Consider the following 17,758-nt stretch of genomic DNA (forward strand, 5'->3'; position numbering starts at 1 on the left):
TTTCTTCAATGATACAACTCGCACTAATGTGCGCTCAGGAACAAAGAACCAACTGTGCCCAAGTTAATTTGAGGAGCTTTCAAATAATTGCCCTCAACGTTGGTTTTTTCTCCTCTCTAGCGGTGCTGCAATTATCTTTTCAAAGGAATGATTTATTACACACACACACGGGCTCTAAAACCTCCCTCACTACCCTCAACACTTCAGAATTGTTATAATTTGTTTTATTTCTCATAACAAACAATGCAGTTCTATTTCCTTGTGGATCTAGAGCGTCATTTGTCATTTGTCATTTCATTACTATGCTACAGGTCTGAATTAAATGAAATAATATATCATGGCAGTGATGACAGTAGGAACCTCCTGCGTTCATACCGCTTTACTCTAAAGCTACATTTCCCCCCAGATTTTGAATTCTCTCACTTGCCCATAACTTTGGCATGAGATGAGTTATTAAATTAGGTGTAAATCTAAGTTTTACAAGTAGAATTTATTTCTGAAAGTTCTTGGGCACCAATCTATTCGGTGAAATCTTTTATTAAAAGCAAATATCTCTTGATTTACCAAAATCACTTATGTGGTTCATGAGTGTTTAGGTATAAAATCAGCTTAGTATTATTTTCTACATTGTTAGCGTGTGTCCAGGTGTTGTGGCAGTGCCAAAATGTACAACTAGAAGGCATCCACACTTTTAAAATCCAGCGTATGTATATTCCATTTTCATAGATAACCTGGAGAACTTTGAAAGAGACTCAGTATTACATCAACATTAATTGGCAGGGCACTCCTGAGCTGCAGACCGAGGATGTGTAACACATGATGCATAGACATGGCTCCTGCCCCTGGGTTTCGTGTAATTAAATCCGTTTGAATCAGCAGCATGTAATTCGCCTTACTTACTGTCCCGACTAACTGAACTGTAGCTGACTCCCGAGGAGCCCGTTAAAGCAAATATGAGAGAGCTGCCCACAGAACTGTCTTTTGGCTTCACTTCATTACACTGGTCACTCTACTATAGAGCATGTACCAAGCAGATGCATTAGGGCGCAGTGACGCTCATTACCAAAACTTTCGCCAGAGGGCTCCTTTTAGAGAGCTCCCCAAAGTGCGTCTGAAATTGAATTCTGTTTGGACCACAGAAAAGATAATGCACATTGTTTTCAAGGGCGTGTCTCTGTGTCATGAAATGAGACTCACCAGTCTTGACTAATATTCCGTAGAAGCGGGCCTTTCATAGGACTTTCTGGCTATGAAGAGCCTGCCTCGATTGTAGCTTGCATTTCAGACCCCTTAATGATTCCCAGGAAAATTGATTGTGACTGCAGTAGGGTGAGCATCTAAAGAACTATTGGCCTTTGAGTGTCTTGAAGACTAGAAAGTGCAGGTGAGCCCCTCCAGAAAAGCCCCGTGGCTGGAGCAAAGACTGTGGGAAGATGAAGCGCTTCGGACTTTGAGGCAAGGCCCCCGGGAGTGATTGCAAGGCCTTGAACAATAGCACAGGCTCTGTGACACACACTGGGAAAACTCACACTTCTTTCAACATGGAAATGTCTGAAGGCCATTTATGACAACGTCTTGCATATTTAAAAGAAAATGGATCAGTGGCTTAGGCAAGAGTCATCACTTTATAATTCCTTCCAAAGGTATAATGTAAATATAGAAAGGTGGTTTTTTTTCATGCAGTTAATAGATACATGAACTTACTGGCATTTGATCAGTTTTTGCACTCACCATGGTTTCTTGTATCCTGTGTTTTCTTTCTGGGTTCGTGTTTTCTTTTGAGGTAGGTTTGCAAGTTAAATTTAAATTTCAGATAAACAGCAAATAATTTGGGACATACTTATACTAAAAGGGATATGTTGTTTTTCTGAAATTCAAATTTAACTGGGTATCCTATATTTTTATTTGCTAAATCTATATTTTTAGATTATACCCTTTAACAGTTCTTTTAATGAGACTCACTGAGAAGTGTGTACTTTATATGTCTGAAAACTCCTTTATTTTGAGCTCATTTTATGGGACTTGTCAGGTACTCAATTCTAGGTTAACAGTTTTTCAACAATTTTTTTCAACAGTAATTTTGATTGTATACCGATGTCGTCTGACTTCTATTTTTTTGATACTTTCTTTGTAGATAATCTGTCGTTTCTCTCTTTGAAGACAGTCTCTTAATTCTTTATGTTCTCTAGTTTTATCATGATGTGTCTCCATTTGGATTTATCTTGATTTTATGCCATAGACATTACATTGCCAATCTGAAGGCTCGTGCTTTTCCTCAGATTTGAAAAATTTGGAATATGGCATTAGGCTAATGTGCATATATATATGATTTTTTTCCTTTGAGTATGTTGAAAAGGTTTTCAGGAAAAAAGCTTAAAATTATACAGTCTGCTATCCACAGGTAAAATTTCTACCTGTTGTAATGAAGTGGTATGTTAACATAAATTTTTTGACCACCTGCCACTCATACACTTGCTCATCTGTGTTACAGACATTTAATGATGACTTAAGTAGGGGCATCTGGGAAATAGAGTAATGAGACTGAATTCTCACCCTTACGAAGATCGCTGCTCTCATGCAAAATTTAAAAAATCAAGGTGACATGTAGTAAGTACTTTATGAAATGAGCCAAATACTATACAATTTCAGAGGAAAGTCCTCATGTAGTTAGAAAGTCACAGATAGCATTTAAAAAACGTATTCCTTTTAAAAGTCACACACTCTTTTCTATTTATAAAAATAACTCTTACCTATTGCTTAAATTTAGAAGTGAGAGAAACATATAAAGGGGAAAAATGAAACCTACCATCATCTCCTACAAAAATTGATATAGTTTGCTATATTTGCTGCCAATCATAAATATATATATATAAAAATTTGAAATTTCATGGCCAGCTGTGAAAGCTATTTTTTACTTCATACATAATGAATACTTTCTGATGTTATTAAGTAATCTTCTAAAATTTATTGTAATGTTGACGTGGCATACCAGCTCATGGATATGGGATAATTCATTTCCCCATTCCCCCGAAGCGGGGCTGTCTGTTTTCCGCATCGTGTGGACCGCTGTCGGGGCACCGTGACCGTGAGCCTGTGTGACTGTGACTGTGCCCAGGAGAGAGGTGCTGGTTTCCAGGCCCCACGGCGTCCTGCGCGCTCCCTCCCAAAGGACAGCCCGCTGCCTGGCCCCTCCCCTGATTCCTTCTCTTTACAAATTTGAAAACACCACAGGGGCAGTTAGTTAGTATGTTTTCCTTCACATAGGCCCTAGACGTTTCTATTTAGGCTTTCCCCAGCTATTTTATATGCCGGTGAGCAAGATGATTATTTTTTAAATGTATATTGTGTTACTGCAACTAACTCTTGCTGGTTTCAGTAGTTTTCTTCTGAGTTTTGCATGTGGGAATAATTTTACCTTCAAGTAATTATAATTTGGGAAAGATGAGGATGGGGTGGGGAAGATATTGGGGCTGGAAGAAACCAAGACCCAGGCGTGGGAGAGCGGGTCCCGGGCGGTGCCTGGCGGGTCCCATAGGAGGAGGTGGCTGGTAAGGTGATAAAGGTATCGGGAGGGGACCTAGGCTGAATTTGAAGTTTGCTATAGTGGTAAATGAGTGTAAGCTTCTTTTAAGTTTATATTTTAAAGAAACAAAAAGTTGATATATTTTGTTATTTACGCTAGCTACTCCATTGACATTTGTGGTTTCTGTTAAAGGTTTCGGAGAAAATTTTCATGGAGTTAAGATAAATGTTTAAAGCTCTTTTTATTTAGCCTGCTGGATGGAGATTCACACAATGCTCTGCTGTATTTAGTGACTTCATTCCAGAAACTGTCGGATACTTCATGTGAGGCCAAATCACGTTTTACAATAGTGGCTAAGAGGGAATCAATAGACATTTCAGCTGTTCGAAAGGGCATCCTCTTGGAACTCCTACTCCAGTTTCTAGTGTAAATGGCACATTCTTTTCAGATAGAATTTAAATGGTTTTGATCTGGACCTGAGCGTCGTATTTCAGCATTTAAAAGTCAGTTTGGGACCCATTCCTTTCCATTTCAGAATCACTTTCTGGTGTGTCCTTTACTGTGCTCAAATCACTGGGATGGGATTCAAAAAGGAAATGTCTGTTTATTTTATTTGCTTTTCTTCAGGAAAGACAGTGGTGAAGTGAGTCATTAGCACATTATATTTTCCAATAGCTCTTTGACCTTAATCTCTGGGGCTGTAAAATCATTGGGAAGATGCCTGTTGTATCGTGAATGATGAGGAGAGCCCATGTGCCTGGATGTTTCGAGGAGAAATTAATTCAGTATCTGTAGACTAGAGTCAGATCCAAGATGAACAGAGATGTGTGTGCGATTAGCATCTCCCATGTATAGTACACATGTGTCAAAATACAAATACAGCTGTTTCCTGGGCTCTGATAATTCTTTTATCATGTTACCCTGAACAGGGAAGAATCAGAAAGAATGGAGCTGCTCCCACAGTGGCTCGCCTCCTTTTATTATCGAATCCATCTAATGCTAGGTTATCATCTTATAAGGGCGGGACAGTTACAGGTCAGCAGGGGAGGCTCTGGCGGCAGTGAGGCCTTGGTCAAAGCAAATATTACCACGGAGAGACCCGTCCAGTAGTTTGCGGGCCAGCCCCAGAGAGCACCGCCTCACACCAGTTCCGAGGGATGTTAATAGATGGTATGCAGAATGGGTTCCATGGCCAAGTGTGTGGAACATACCAAGTTAAGGAAAACCAGGAGTCCTTGCCAAAGGACTTCAGGGACTTTCTTTAATGTGCTCATGCTTGTAGAATATGCAGTGTTTCTGAAACGTATTTGGCCACAGAATCCTGACAAAGCTTGGGATTTGTGTAAAATTGCTGGATAATATTACCCTTCAGACATTTTTTTCGCTCACGTTATCTCCTAAATTAATTTTGAAAAACTTACATTTTTAAAGCTGACATCTACATTTTTTTTGTCAAACATTAAGTGGATGCAGTAGATTTATGTTTGGTGTATTTATATTAGATATGTGCTTTAAGCTCAAGATCTAGAATTTGAGTCCCTTAAAAGCGTCCAAGCTGGTATGTACCCTGTAGAATATTGTTATGCGACCCAGTTTAAAGTGCTTCTGCGGAGGTTTAAGGCATACACCTGTCCTTTTAGAGATCCCTGTTCAGTAGCCAAGTGGCTTGTCTGGCCAGGAAAATGTTTACCTCAAGAGGTATTTCTTTCTGCTTTTAAGGAGAAGTTACGTTGCTAAATTGTCTGATGGGATCTCTTCACCAGCATTCGCTGAATATGCACGGCATCATCACCAGAAAGCTTTGTATTTTCACAGTACAAACATCTTCATGTCCGGTTCTCACCTTGTGCCTAATTCCTGTTGACTGCTGGACATGTGTCATTTCCTGTATGAACTTGCGTCACTAAAAAGGCAGTAAATTATTACTTACTTCATTAAATGCACAGAATAGATACATAAAAATGTGTTTATTTCCCATCAGGGCACTTGTGCTGTTTATAATATAGTACCATAAATGTCACAATTTTTTCTTTGTCATTTTCAACCCTGGCAACTGGTGGATTGTTTTGAAGTCAGAGTATCTGAGCTAGAAGTAATCCTGGGGATTGTCCGCTTCAGCCCCTTTGGGTTGCAGGAGAGATAATGGAGATCAACAGAAATTAAGTGATGTTTTCCAGGCGACATAATTTAGCAGCCTGGGTAGACCCAAACTGGATTGTAGTGAGGTATTTCTTCCATTCAGTTTCCCCACTCCCTCTTAACCCTTCTAAAAAATATGGTCTTGAACAGAATTATCTCCATAAGGTGGAAATAACTATTGTGTGGCTCGCCGTCCAGGATTGTTGTGAATTTACAGCGAGACAGGGTGTGCCCCGTAAATATACAGGACGAGGGTGGGGGTTCTTGCCTCACTGTACTAGATTGTCATTTCCTTCCCTAGTACTGACATATGAAGGCTGTGTTACATTAGGTTATTTAATGGGTCTCTCGTTGTGCATATTTCCAAAGCACTCAGCCCCAGACTCGGATTTGGGGGACCCAGTCTCTTTTTGGCTCGTAGCGAAGCCTCCCGTCTATCCTACGGCCAAAGCACAGTCTCAGAGACAGCAAGCGACTGCCCACATGTAGAAGATACAGACACTGGGTCGAGTGAAGGGAACCCGTCAAGTCCTCTCACGTAACCAGCACCCACCTCCCCCCATGGCCTTCAAAAGGGTCCCTTTTGCACTTCCACACATAGCTCCGTCACCCCGTGTGAGTGTCTCAGCGAGGGCATTGCCATTTCAGCAGGACACTTCTTTGTCCAGGGGGACTTAACCACACCGTTAGAAAGCTCTGCCCCAGTGTCCGCCCACTGTGGTTCCCCAGTCCTCCTGACAACCCAAACCTTCCCCTAGGCGGCCACACCCCCCTCCTTGAGAATCACCCAGCGCTTAAAGGGAAGCGGTCAGGTCGGCCCAGCCCACAGCTTTCCTATCAGCGTTCACATCTGAGCGGAGAACAGTCTGTTCAAGACAAAGGGCTGATAGATCCATGAGAAGGGAGCGCAAGTGGAGCCCTCAGTGAGATCCCACCGCGCTTACGCCAGAATGACTCAAACGAAAGACTGACAGTGACCCGACGAGGATGTGAGCGGTGGGTGCTGGGAATGGAAATTGGCATAGCCACTTTGGGCAAGTATTTGACAGTATTTATTAGAGTAAACATGGGCCTTCTCTAGCGACTCAGAAATCCAAGAGCAATGAGTACCCAGGCCTCCCGAAGGACACGTAGGCGAATGTTCGCAGAGGCATTGTTAATGGTAGCCAAACACTGGCAGGAATAAACTAATTTAGGTATCCTCACACAATAAAACACAATGCAGCAGTAAAAGAATGAACTGCTACGTGCACAGCACTGATGAATCTCACAGGCGTCATAGTGAATTAAAAAGTCAGGCAAAAGAACATACACAATATGATTCCCTTTGTATGAAGTTCATGAGCAGGCAGGTCTGGTCGGTGATGGTGGAGGTCAGAATAGTAGTGACCTGTGGGGGCAGAGATGTGGACTGGGGAGGGGCATGAAGGAGCCTTCTCAGGCAATAAACAAGTTTTGCAACATGGTCTGGGTGCTGGTTACGCAGTGCATGCACACACACACGTGTTCACATGTGTGCATACATATACATTCACAATATGTATGTGTAAAATTCATCTAGCTGTTTACTTAAGATTGATAACTTTTCTGTATGTACATTTTTTAAAACTTGGAAATTTAATTTCTGATCTATGGTCTTTAGAGAATCTGATAAAAATAAATTGAGGCAGCTGAGGGAAAATGGAAGTTTTTCTGGAAGCTGTGAGCATGTGTCGTGTAGAAAAGGTCATGCTTTTGGGTGACTGGGGCCAAAATTAGGGGAGTTGGAGTTGCTAGTGCCGGTGGCACAAGCTGCTTAGAGCAGAGACGGCAGGAAAAGGGAGAGGTTTGCACGATTCCCCTGCCTTGTGGATTTTTCTGTTCCTCCCTGTCTATAGCCATACGTGTGCTCTTTAAAGAAGCCTTAATTCCTGTCCTCCCGTCTCATGGCATCATTTGAGGCAGTGAGCAGTGTCGAGGAGAGGCAAAGAGGGGGCGATGACAGGGCGCATCCGTGGTCGCGCACCAGGCCTTGTACGTTGGGCGAAACCTTTCCCCTTAGGCCAGCAGCCGGTGGTAAGGCTGGGATGGCTTGTTGGAGAAGGCGAGGGGACACTGGGGCTCAGAGGGGACCCTGGACTGCGCAGCGGCGCGGGACAGGCCACTCAGAGAAGGAGGAAGGGCAGTCATCGCCCCTCGGCGGGGACATGAGCGGAAATGGAAGAGAGACGATTTTGTGCAGACTTCTCTGCCACAGCTGGCTCGCTACCCAGCCTCGAGGTTTAATTGGGGACATCCGATAGGGGCCTTGCTCCTGCCACGCGCTCTCCTGTCCTTCATGGTGGTTTTCCCAAGGAGAGCGGGGCGCAGGCAGTGCTCTTGGTGCGCGCTGCGTGAGCCCAGGCACAGCAGGGCGCGGGGGCGGGGAGGGAGCTGGTGAGGTGCGGGCCGGGGTGGGGGGGGGGGGAGCCGGCTGACCAGTTTCCAGCTGGACCCCACTTGGAATGCCGTGGAGCTGGTACAGCAGATGAGTTAATTTGTCATTTGAATGTCACTGGAAATGTATTTTATCACTAAAATTAAAAAACTGCATGTGTTGGATAAACTATGGCCATATTGAATAGATATCTATGGCTACTTAGAATATGAAATATAAGCAAACACCGATTTATTGAGGGCTGTATTTGCCTTTTTATGTGACAGTTCTGCTAGTAATGTTTTGCTACCAATATGTTCGGTTTTAATTTAGAAAATTAATATTTTGGAATCTTTAATAAAAGCTTATATTAGAATGAATGATAGAAGGAAATGAATATTATTTCAAAACGAAATACTAGTAGCCAAGTTTGTTAACCATTGAGCTTCATAAATTGAAATACAAATGACTACTGATTCTTCTTTTTTTTGGGAAAGGAATTGTAGCTTTCTTTTTTTTTTTTAATATATGTATTTATTGGTTTCAGAGAGAGAAAAGGAGAGGGAGAGAGAGATAGAAACATCAATGATGAGAGAGTCATTGACTGGCTGCCTCCTGCACGCCCTCAACTTTGAATCAGGCCTCAACCCGGGCATGTGCCCTGACCAGGAATCAAACCCCTATCACCTGGATCCTAGGCCGATGCTCAACCACTGAGCCACACCTGGCCAGGCTGATTCTTCATTTTTAAATTGTCACATTCTACTTTTGCTTGTTAATTAATTGCCTTTGCAAATGACTCTAATCTTTTTAAAATCAGCACATTTTTCTCTCTCCTGTTCCAAATCGCTTTGGTTTCCCTTGGATCCCTGTCTTTACCCATTCGGGCTGCTACAATACCGCCAACCGGGTAGCTTATAAACCACAGATATTTACTGCTCACAGTCCTGGAGGCTGGGAAGTCCAAGATCAAGGCGCCAGCATGGTCTCCTTCTGCTGAGGGCCCTTTTTCTGTTTGCGGACCTCCCTTGTGACCTCAGAGGGAGTTAAGGGACTGGGAATCCTCTGGAGACTGTTTTACAAGGCACTGATGCCATTCCCGAGGTTCCACCATCAAGACTTAAGCTCCCCTCAAAGACCCCGTCCACTAAGCCCATCACCTCTTGGTGTTGGATTCCAGCAAATGAATTTTGGCCTGAATGAATTTCAGACTTTCAGTCCGTAGCAATCACCATATACAGAGGACCTTGTCTCCATTTCCAGCTCTGGTTTCCTTTCACTTCTTGAATCCTCCCCTGCTGCTGAATATTTACACTTGAGTATCCCAGCGTGACCTTCGAGTATCAAACTAACCTCTTCCTATGCCTCTTCCCTCCTCAGAACTTTCCACAGAACCAGCAGTGTCTTCCTCTTTTCTCAGATTCGCAGCCTCCCGGGCATCTTCAACTCCTCTCTCTCTTTCTAATGTTGTGTTGGCCAATCAGACACCATGCACTGTCTGTGTCCTTTTAAAACAATTCTTCATCCCTTCCCTTCCTGATTATCCTCGCTGTCACCAACCTGGCTTGTCACCAGTCTCATCCTTGCGTTACTCCTTCAGTGATCGAACTTTTAATCTTGTCTCACCAAGCCATGTGCTGGCCAGATGACTTTCCCCCGAGCCTGCCTTCGATTATGTCTTCCCTCCTGCTTAGAAACCTTTAGTGTAGCTTCCTATCTCCATCAAATTGAATCCAAACCTAGCCTGGCTTTACCCAGCTCTTTTTCTAAATATATACCTTCCCGAAACTTCTTTTGTAGCCAGCGGCTTGAGTCACGATTTCCTGATCCCCCTTCCCTTCTCCAGTCTCTGTTTATGCTTTCTCGGCCAACACATAAATCACTCGCCCCTTCCTCCGCATCCATCCAGCTTCCTCCCGGTTTCAGGGCCTGAAGTCTTCCCTCCTGGTCAATGCTGCAGCCTCCAGCTTCCTCTAATGGCCCTTCCTGTCTATATACTTTAACTTCAAGTGTAGGGCCTTTCTTCTAACTGTGATAACTTAAACCCAGTACCGCTTCTTGAATTTTTTACATAGTTGTCTGTACACCTAGACAGTCAGTGTCTCCAGGTGAGCTGTGTGCTCTCCCTCCTTGCTCTGGAGCACCTAACATACACTAACACCAAAAGGTAAGCTCTGCGAAGGCTGGAACCTCCTGTCAGTTTTGCACACTGGGAAATCCCTAGTATCGAGAGCAGAGCTGGGTACACAGTAGGTGCGTAATAAATATTTGTCGTATAAATTGCAATATGTTCAATAATGTCTGATTTCATTTTAGTTCATTCACATCTGCTGCGTTAAAAGATGCTAGCTCCTCTTGTTTACTGTAACCCAGCAATTGTGATGAAAAAGAAAGTGATGCAGTTTATGGCCAGAATCTGTCCGGCGTAACAGGGCTTGAGTGCTCCCTCTGAAAGAGTTGTGTTTCCCCGCAGACATTAATGAATGCCAGCTACAGGGTGTGTGCCCTAACGGTGAGTGTTTGAATACCATGGGCAGCTATCGATGTATCTGCAAAATGGGATTTGGGCCGGATCCTACTTTTACAAGTTGTGTTCGTAAGTAATGAGCACTTTTTATTCCAATTTTGGATCTTTTTGTTTGTCTTTTTTTGAGGGGTTGGGAGTGGGAGGTTATCCAAAATAAGGTAAATACTCAGTGGTCAACTGAATATTGTACATGTGCAGGAAAACCTCATTAAAAGGACGGAGGAAGCAGGGACTGAGATATTAAAATAAACCTATGTTACGGAACCAAAAATGCCATTTTTATTCATTCAGAAAAATAGAATAGCTAAAAATCAAGGTAGAGAACACGAACGCGGAGGAAATAGACTGATGAGAAGAAAAGAGTTCCTTAAAGTGAGTATACCTGGGAGATGAGACGTTTTCTCCGTCATGAGTATTTTAAGCATTATTTAGGCTGAGTTCAACGTTGTCCCAGCTTCTGTTTTTAATTAGCCCAAATTCTGAGTCACTAGTGTCCGATTTAATGAGGTTTCACTGTACTTTCTTAGCTGGAGAGTCTGGTAAATAGTTTTGGATTTTCTGTTCAGTTCTAATTTCAAATATGCTGTTCTGTTGTCCTCAAAAACCACCAAAAATGTGTCCCCGAAGTTATACTGTTTTGCTTTATAAATGTTGTCTCTTAAGATTTTCTCTTATACCTGGTGTGGGTAAAACTCCTCCATCAAGCCACGTATTCTAATAGTGGACAGAAAATATAGTTTCTCCAAAAGACTGTCCCGCCATAAAAGCTAATCCAGTGTAGTCACTACAGATCACCTGACAGTTAGAGATGGATGCGTTTTAGATGTGAAATTCTCAAATGCAGACGATTAAAGGTTACTTTTTAAAGATATTTGTGCCCATTATTACAAAGCAGGTAAGCACTGCAGATTTTTCAAAGCCGTATATAACTAAAGTTTAAAACATTTTAAACTAACACATGGCAGAAAATAGGATAATTTTAAGAACAGTTCTGTATTAATTTCTGTCCCGCAAAGTTTTGTTCTTATTTATCTATTTTTTAATGTGGTTTTGGTATATGTTAAGCTGCATGCTCTGGTCCCCAGTTTATAAACTTGCCATTTGGTCAAGATATGCTCTTCATGATGATCCCATTGTTTGCGTCTAGCTGTGCATTTTATCTCTAACTCTGTGCCCTAAGCTGAGCTTGTAGACATGATGAAATAAAAACAAGCACAGTAGAATAAAAATGACAGGCTCGTTCATTACGTCTAGATGAGTTTGTTGAGTCTTTTGGAACATTGTTACTAATTACTGCTATTTTCCTTCAAAAACTGTCCAATGCAGATTAGGAAATTTTGCACGTAAGTTCTTTCCTCTACGTTCTTTCGCAGATAGTTCTCTGATCATGAACAGACAGACAATTATAGAGCTTTTTGGCAGGTGGTAAAATTAGACTGTAAAATTATGTTTGCATACGAGGTACATTGGAAAACTGATGCAAGAATTTGGAAATTTCAGGCCAAAAATCACATGGTTGACAATATCCAGAAAATTTAGAGGTGATTTCTGGTTGATTTGAATTACATGAGTAAATATTTTAAATAGTTTTATAATTTAAGTATAAAAGATTTTGCAGAGTTTGGGAATAAAATTTGTTGTGAATGTTTTTTCCCCCCTTGAATAATTTGACTTGTCCGGTTAAAATTACTACATTGAAGGTTGTAGATTAGTAAACTTGGAGAGCTGCTCGCAGAGTGTTTTATTAAACTTTGACTAGATCGGATGTCTAGTGTTAAGGGCAGATATCCAGGTTTTAATAAGGTTGTTGAAATTTGCCAATGAGATTTTTGAAACACTTACACATTTCCTTAGCATTTATTTTCCCTGTCATTGCCCAAATAATACTGAACTTATTAAACAACCATCCATTATTACTTGAAAAATAAATAATTCAATTTTATGGTTCAGCTACAACAGCTGAAATGATAAGCATTGGGAGACGTTCGTTGCTAGCTAGATGTTCCAGTTGAGAATTTGAAGTTAAAACCTGGCCTCTGTACCAGTATCGAGAGGGCAGGTTTATTTCTCTTTCCTCTGAATTTACCACGTGGAACGTCGCAGGGATACGTAGAGTTCCTTCAGGGTTTGGGACTTGCTTCAATCCAGTCTGACTTGGTGGTGAACTATATTTGGAAGGAATTCATGGGGAAAGCCCAAAGACAGCTGAGAAGAATCGGGGACGAAAGTGATGTTTACAGAGTAAGGGCAGAAGATACTGGCAAGATGGGGGTACCCTCGGGGGTCATGGGGAAGCTGTAGATCTGAGCGGGGAGGAAGGAGAGGGTGTTTTGGAAGCATCAGGTAGAGGAATTGGGTGAGGAAATGGCAGTTGGGAAAGTTGCTTCATTTGGACACTGATACAGTAGAGAAGAGCGTTGGCTGATGGGAGAAGGGACAGAGGGGACCACCAAGCCTGGCGTCCCAAGCTTGATCTATTCAGCAGTTCTGACATGGCCCGGAGCTGGCTCTGTAGAACATACTCCAGCCACATTTACTTAGAAAATGGACTTCAGGAAGGCAGGGCTGGGCATCACTTGTCCTCACATGGGCCCTTTCTGTCCAGCAGAGCTGTGGCTGGGAGGCTCCTGAAGTCTTATCTAGTAAACTTAGCCAGCAGGCTCCTGAGGACTAGGATGCAGGCTCTGGATGAGTTAGCTGCTGAGCTTTTGTGATGTTTCCCAGCGGCCTGAGCACGTCCTCTGTCCACCTCTAATCTGCTGTCCGGCGGGGGCCACGTGTGGCACTGCAGTCGGAGGGTTTGCTGCCTGCCTGTCGCTGTTCACTGCCCTGCGGTGGAACCCGATGGGGCCCTGAAAGCTCTCACTGTCCTCAAAGCTAAAAGAGCAGCAACAGCGGGCTTGTGGCATGAACTGTGTTCCGTTTGTGAGCTTCCACAGTGCCTGGGTGCTCACCAAATTCTCCCCTAGAGCTGCCCCGATTGTGGCCAGCTACAAGAAAACAGGCACCGTGTAGTGATTTCGATAATAGGTGACTGGGTTTATTTGGGAAGGTAGATTTGGGGGGACATTGTTTCTTTCCCACATCCCTGATTTAATGCTTTTTCTAAAATGGAAGAAGGAACTGGACAGGGTCCGTTAGGTGCCCAGATTCTAAAACTCATTTAGTAAACTGACTCTAACTGAAGAAAAGTTTTGTCCTAAATCTAGATAGATGTATTCCGAAGTATGGTTTCTGATCCAGGCTGTATGGTTATTTTTACTATTGTGTGCAAAGTCGATCTGGTTCTTGTTGTTGCTTGGGTGACGTCAGGCCTTATCTCTCTGCTTCAGCGGATACCCCTGTGATCTCTGAAGAGAAGGGGCCCTGTTACCGGCTTGTCAGTTCCGGAAGGCAGTGCATGCACCCTCTGTCTGTCCACCTCACCAAGCAGCTCTGCTGTTGTAGCGTGGGCAAGGCCTGGGGCCCCCACTGTGAGAAATGTCCCCTCCCAGGCACAGGTAAGACACGCCCAGCGGCGCACTCACGCTCATTCCTGGCCACGCAAGGACACAGGGCAACTTTGGCAGCTAGAGTTATTTTCGGTTTCTGACTCTAAACTGAGTTTTTAGTAATACAATGTGTTTTTGTCACTTCTGTAGAAACCATGAACATAGAAAGGTGAATTGGTGGAAAAAATTACATGCAAAGAGATTTTCCCAATTCTGTGTAACGTTAGGTTTCTTTTGAATGTTAAGAAAATCCATTGCAATTTACCCTCACTTCCAGGACTCTAAGCCTGCTGTTTAAAGTGTAGCCAGATCAGAAGGCCCTGCTGGGCCATGTGCTTTTCTAATGATTGGCTGCTCCCTTCTTGCACAGTAACTAGACCTTGTGCAGGTCGTCCCATTCACTCATTTATTGCTCATGTGCTTGTCAGGTTGTTGTGAACACTGCTTAATTTCTCCAATTGGAAATGCAGGGGATTTTAGTAACATAAGGGCAGACCCTGGCAAAGCCCCCATGAACTTCCAGATGGGAGCTGAATATTGTCCTTCAATTTGGTACCTAGTTGCCTAATACCCGAAAGAGCAAATTCATATAAGTGCCTTAATTTTACCAAGGAGTCACCAACTTCTCATGCAAGATTAAGTAGAGTTAAATGGAAGAGAAAGGAACATATCCTGCAAAATACTGGGCACCATGATCTTATCAAAGAAGGAGTGGCCTCAATTTCACTGGTGTGGGTGGTCATAAAATGTTTACTCAACTGCATATCTGAGAAGATGCTTCCCACCTGGGAAAGTGCATAAACTCTCACACGGCTATTGCATTCTTAAAGCTGTAACTTACAGGTTAAATATAAATTTCAATATTATGAGCCACCCTTGGTGGTGGGTAGGATCAGAAAAAACTGGTAAAGCAGAGGGTAGTGTAATGTTGATGGTATTTTGGTAGACCAGATAATTTTAGACATCTCCAAAAGGTCCTATTTTCCTTCTATAGTGTCTGACCCACCCATTATCAAAAAGTAATAATCAAAAAATAAATCATCTTTATAATTCATAGACACATTTCTCTTTAAGTTCAATTTTGGTAGCTTTGTAACCTTTACATGAAACATAAATCAGGATGGTGAGTGTCATGAAGGGATAGAACAGCTAAATTTGAAAATAATATTAAAGATAAAATTTTTACACTTAACCAATTTTTGGTTATGTGGTGATTTTCATAAAAATAATATTTAGTTCATTAGTGCTTCAGTTATCTGATAGAAGGCCTTGTTTCCTTCTGGAAACATCTATTCTGTCCAGTGAGAATTGTATTTCATAGTTAAACATAAGAGTGAGACTCCACCATGTGAGGTGGGAGCCTTATTAAAACAGTATTTTAGCATGCTTTCAGGTGTACTTTAGAGTTTCCTTTCCATTGGGAACTCATTTTAGGTCCAGAACATTCAATAGGAGATCTTTTGTTCAGGAGAAGTGAGAAATGACTTATTTTCTTTTTAACTTTAAAAGTAGAAAGAAAAAAGTTGACCCTAAGCTCCTTGGTATGTGTGCATTTGGTAACTTGCCTCCAATACCAACACCAAAAGGATTAGGTGGGTTTTTCCTCCTTGGGCCCCGCAACGCCTGGCCACCCTCGTCTTTCCCCTTTACTTATCCCTGGGGATCCTGCGAAGGAGGGCAGCAAGTCACACATGTCCAGCCTACTTTTTTATGACTGTGCTAAGCCACTTTGCTGGGGAGGACGGCAGTTCCAGGCGCGGACTGTCGCCTGCCCGCTGGAGAAGGTAGCCGTCCGCTCATGGTCAGGCTTCTGCCACTTATCATTCCTTCCCTCGAATAGAAGAACATGCTAATGTGGCATGTCCTTTTTAACTCGGTTCCTACCCATCACCTCTTTAGCATGTTTTAATTCACTGGGTTCCCTCCCACTCTCCTGAGACTCTATTCAAACACACTCCCCTTTCCAGCCCCTAACCGGCCTCTCCATCAGCTTACACACTCCATTCGGGCCGAGTCCTTTGGCTTCTTCAACTGCAAACAGGTTATGAAGATTTCAACCCCTCATTTCCATGAATAGTGATTTAAAAAATTTTTTTCATCATCTAACTTAGAAGTTACTGAGCTTCTTGCTAATAATTAATGAAATTAAACCATAGTAGAAGAAAATAACCCTGATTTTTGCTGATATTACACACACACCTCCAATAAGATATGTATTATATAGTGTCTTTTATACATACATATCTAATATATTACATATATTTTATATGTGTAATATATAATGTGACATATAAAATATTAAATATAAACGATAATTATCCTAATTCATTGCTGAGACATATGATATATAAAATATATGCTCTTATATGTGCTATATATGTAATCGGATTGGGTAGGATTAGGAATTAACAGATGGAGAAATGTTTAGTAAAAGAAAGGGTTGGGTATTTTTTTTCTGTAACTATGCAAGTTTAACAGGAATTCAAGCATTTTGCATCTGTTTTTGAAGATTTTAAATGTAACTATATTAGTGGTTATTTATTAAGAGATACTCATCATGATATTTTCCTCTGTATCAGTTTGCACTTTTAGATTTTTAAAAGGAATATTTTCCCATCCCAAATCTAGCTGCTTTTAAGGAAATCTGTCCTGGTGGAATGGGTTATACGGTTTCTGGCGTTCATAGACGCAGGCCAATCCATCACCATGTAGGTAAAGGACCTGTATTTGTCAAGCCAAAGAACACTCAACCTGTTGCTAAAAGTACTCATCCTCCACCTCTCCCAGCCAAGGAAGAGCCAGTGGAGGCCCTGACCTTCTCCCGGGAACACGGGCCAGGAGTGGCGGAGCCAGAAGGTGAGAGTGGACGTGGATCGTGGGCCTAGCCGTCTGTCTTGCGTGCCTTTGCTTCGGTTTCCCTGTTTATGCCCTTCCAGAACACGGGCTTCCCGCCTTGGCACTATTGACGTTTGGGGGCAGACAATTCTTGGACGTGGGCCACTCTGTGCATTGTAGGATGTTTAGCCACAGCCCTGGCCTCTGACCTCCAGATGCTCTAGAATACTTTTTCCCTTACAGTTGTTGCAACCCAAAAAAGTGTTCAAACATTTCCAAATGTGCCCTGGTGGGCAAAATTACCCCTGGTTGAGGACCACTGCTCTACAGTAATATGAACCGAGAAGGTAACAATATCCCATGGTAATCTCAGGGCATAGTCTTGTGTTTGGGGCCCCTGTGTTATGGTGTTTAGCCCTGGAAGAGTGATTTAGATCCTTCAAGGAATTGCCCGAATTCCTTTGTCTCTGGGGCCATTTAATAAGTAGTTAATTACTTTAAAAAGTGGAATCCACAGGCTTAAAGTTAAAGCATCAACTGAGCGTCCATGAAATACAGTCCAACAGGCCTTCAGGGTTAGTGGCAGGCAAAGGAGAGGAAGACAAAGTCAATTGAAGGGCTCGTGGAGATCACTTAGAGCAGCCCTTTGGTTTACATTTTGAGAAACCTGAGACCTAGCAAGGGGACCTGTCTTGCCAGATGTCATGCACAGAGTAGATGATGGGACCAAGAGCACATTTTTCCAAGGAAGTGGTTTATACTCCAGAGGGAGTCTAGAGACAGTTGACTTTGACTATCTCTCCGACATTCAGAAAGAGCATTATCTCTATCTCTGTCTCTATGTAAAC

At 42.5% G+C, this 17,758-nt stretch overlaps 1 protein-coding gene across 10 annotated transcripts in view; it reads left to right on the top strand.

The window, feature by feature from the left end:
* The window catches only part of LTBP1 (latent transforming growth factor beta binding protein 1), a 313,293-nt gene that overhangs the window by 191,497 nt on the left and 104,038 nt on the right, over positions 1-17,758 (top strand). For 4 of the 10 annotated variants that reach the window (XM_087823460.1, XM_087823461.1, XM_016218933.2 and 1 more), the window contains 3 exons: positions 10,531-10,653; positions 13,917-14,084; positions 16,704-16,931. In XM_087823460.1, the coding sequence (XP_087679586.1) occupies positions 10,531-10,653; positions 13,917-14,084; positions 16,704-16,931 (519 nt within the window). The remainder of the gene's footprint in view (positions 1-10,530; positions 10,654-13,916; positions 14,085-16,703; positions 16,932-17,758) is intronic. The other 6 variants (XM_087823462.1, XM_087823467.1, XM_087823468.1 and 3 more) reach the window with 3 other exon arrangements.

The sequence above is a fragment of the Miniopterus natalensis genome, chromosome 13 (genome assembly GCF_054644295.1).
Source record: "Miniopterus natalensis isolate mMinNat1 chromosome 13, mMinNat1.hap1, whole genome shotgun sequence".
NCBI classification, from domain to species: Eukaryota; Metazoa; Chordata; class Mammalia; order Chiroptera; family Miniopteridae; genus Miniopterus; species Miniopterus natalensis.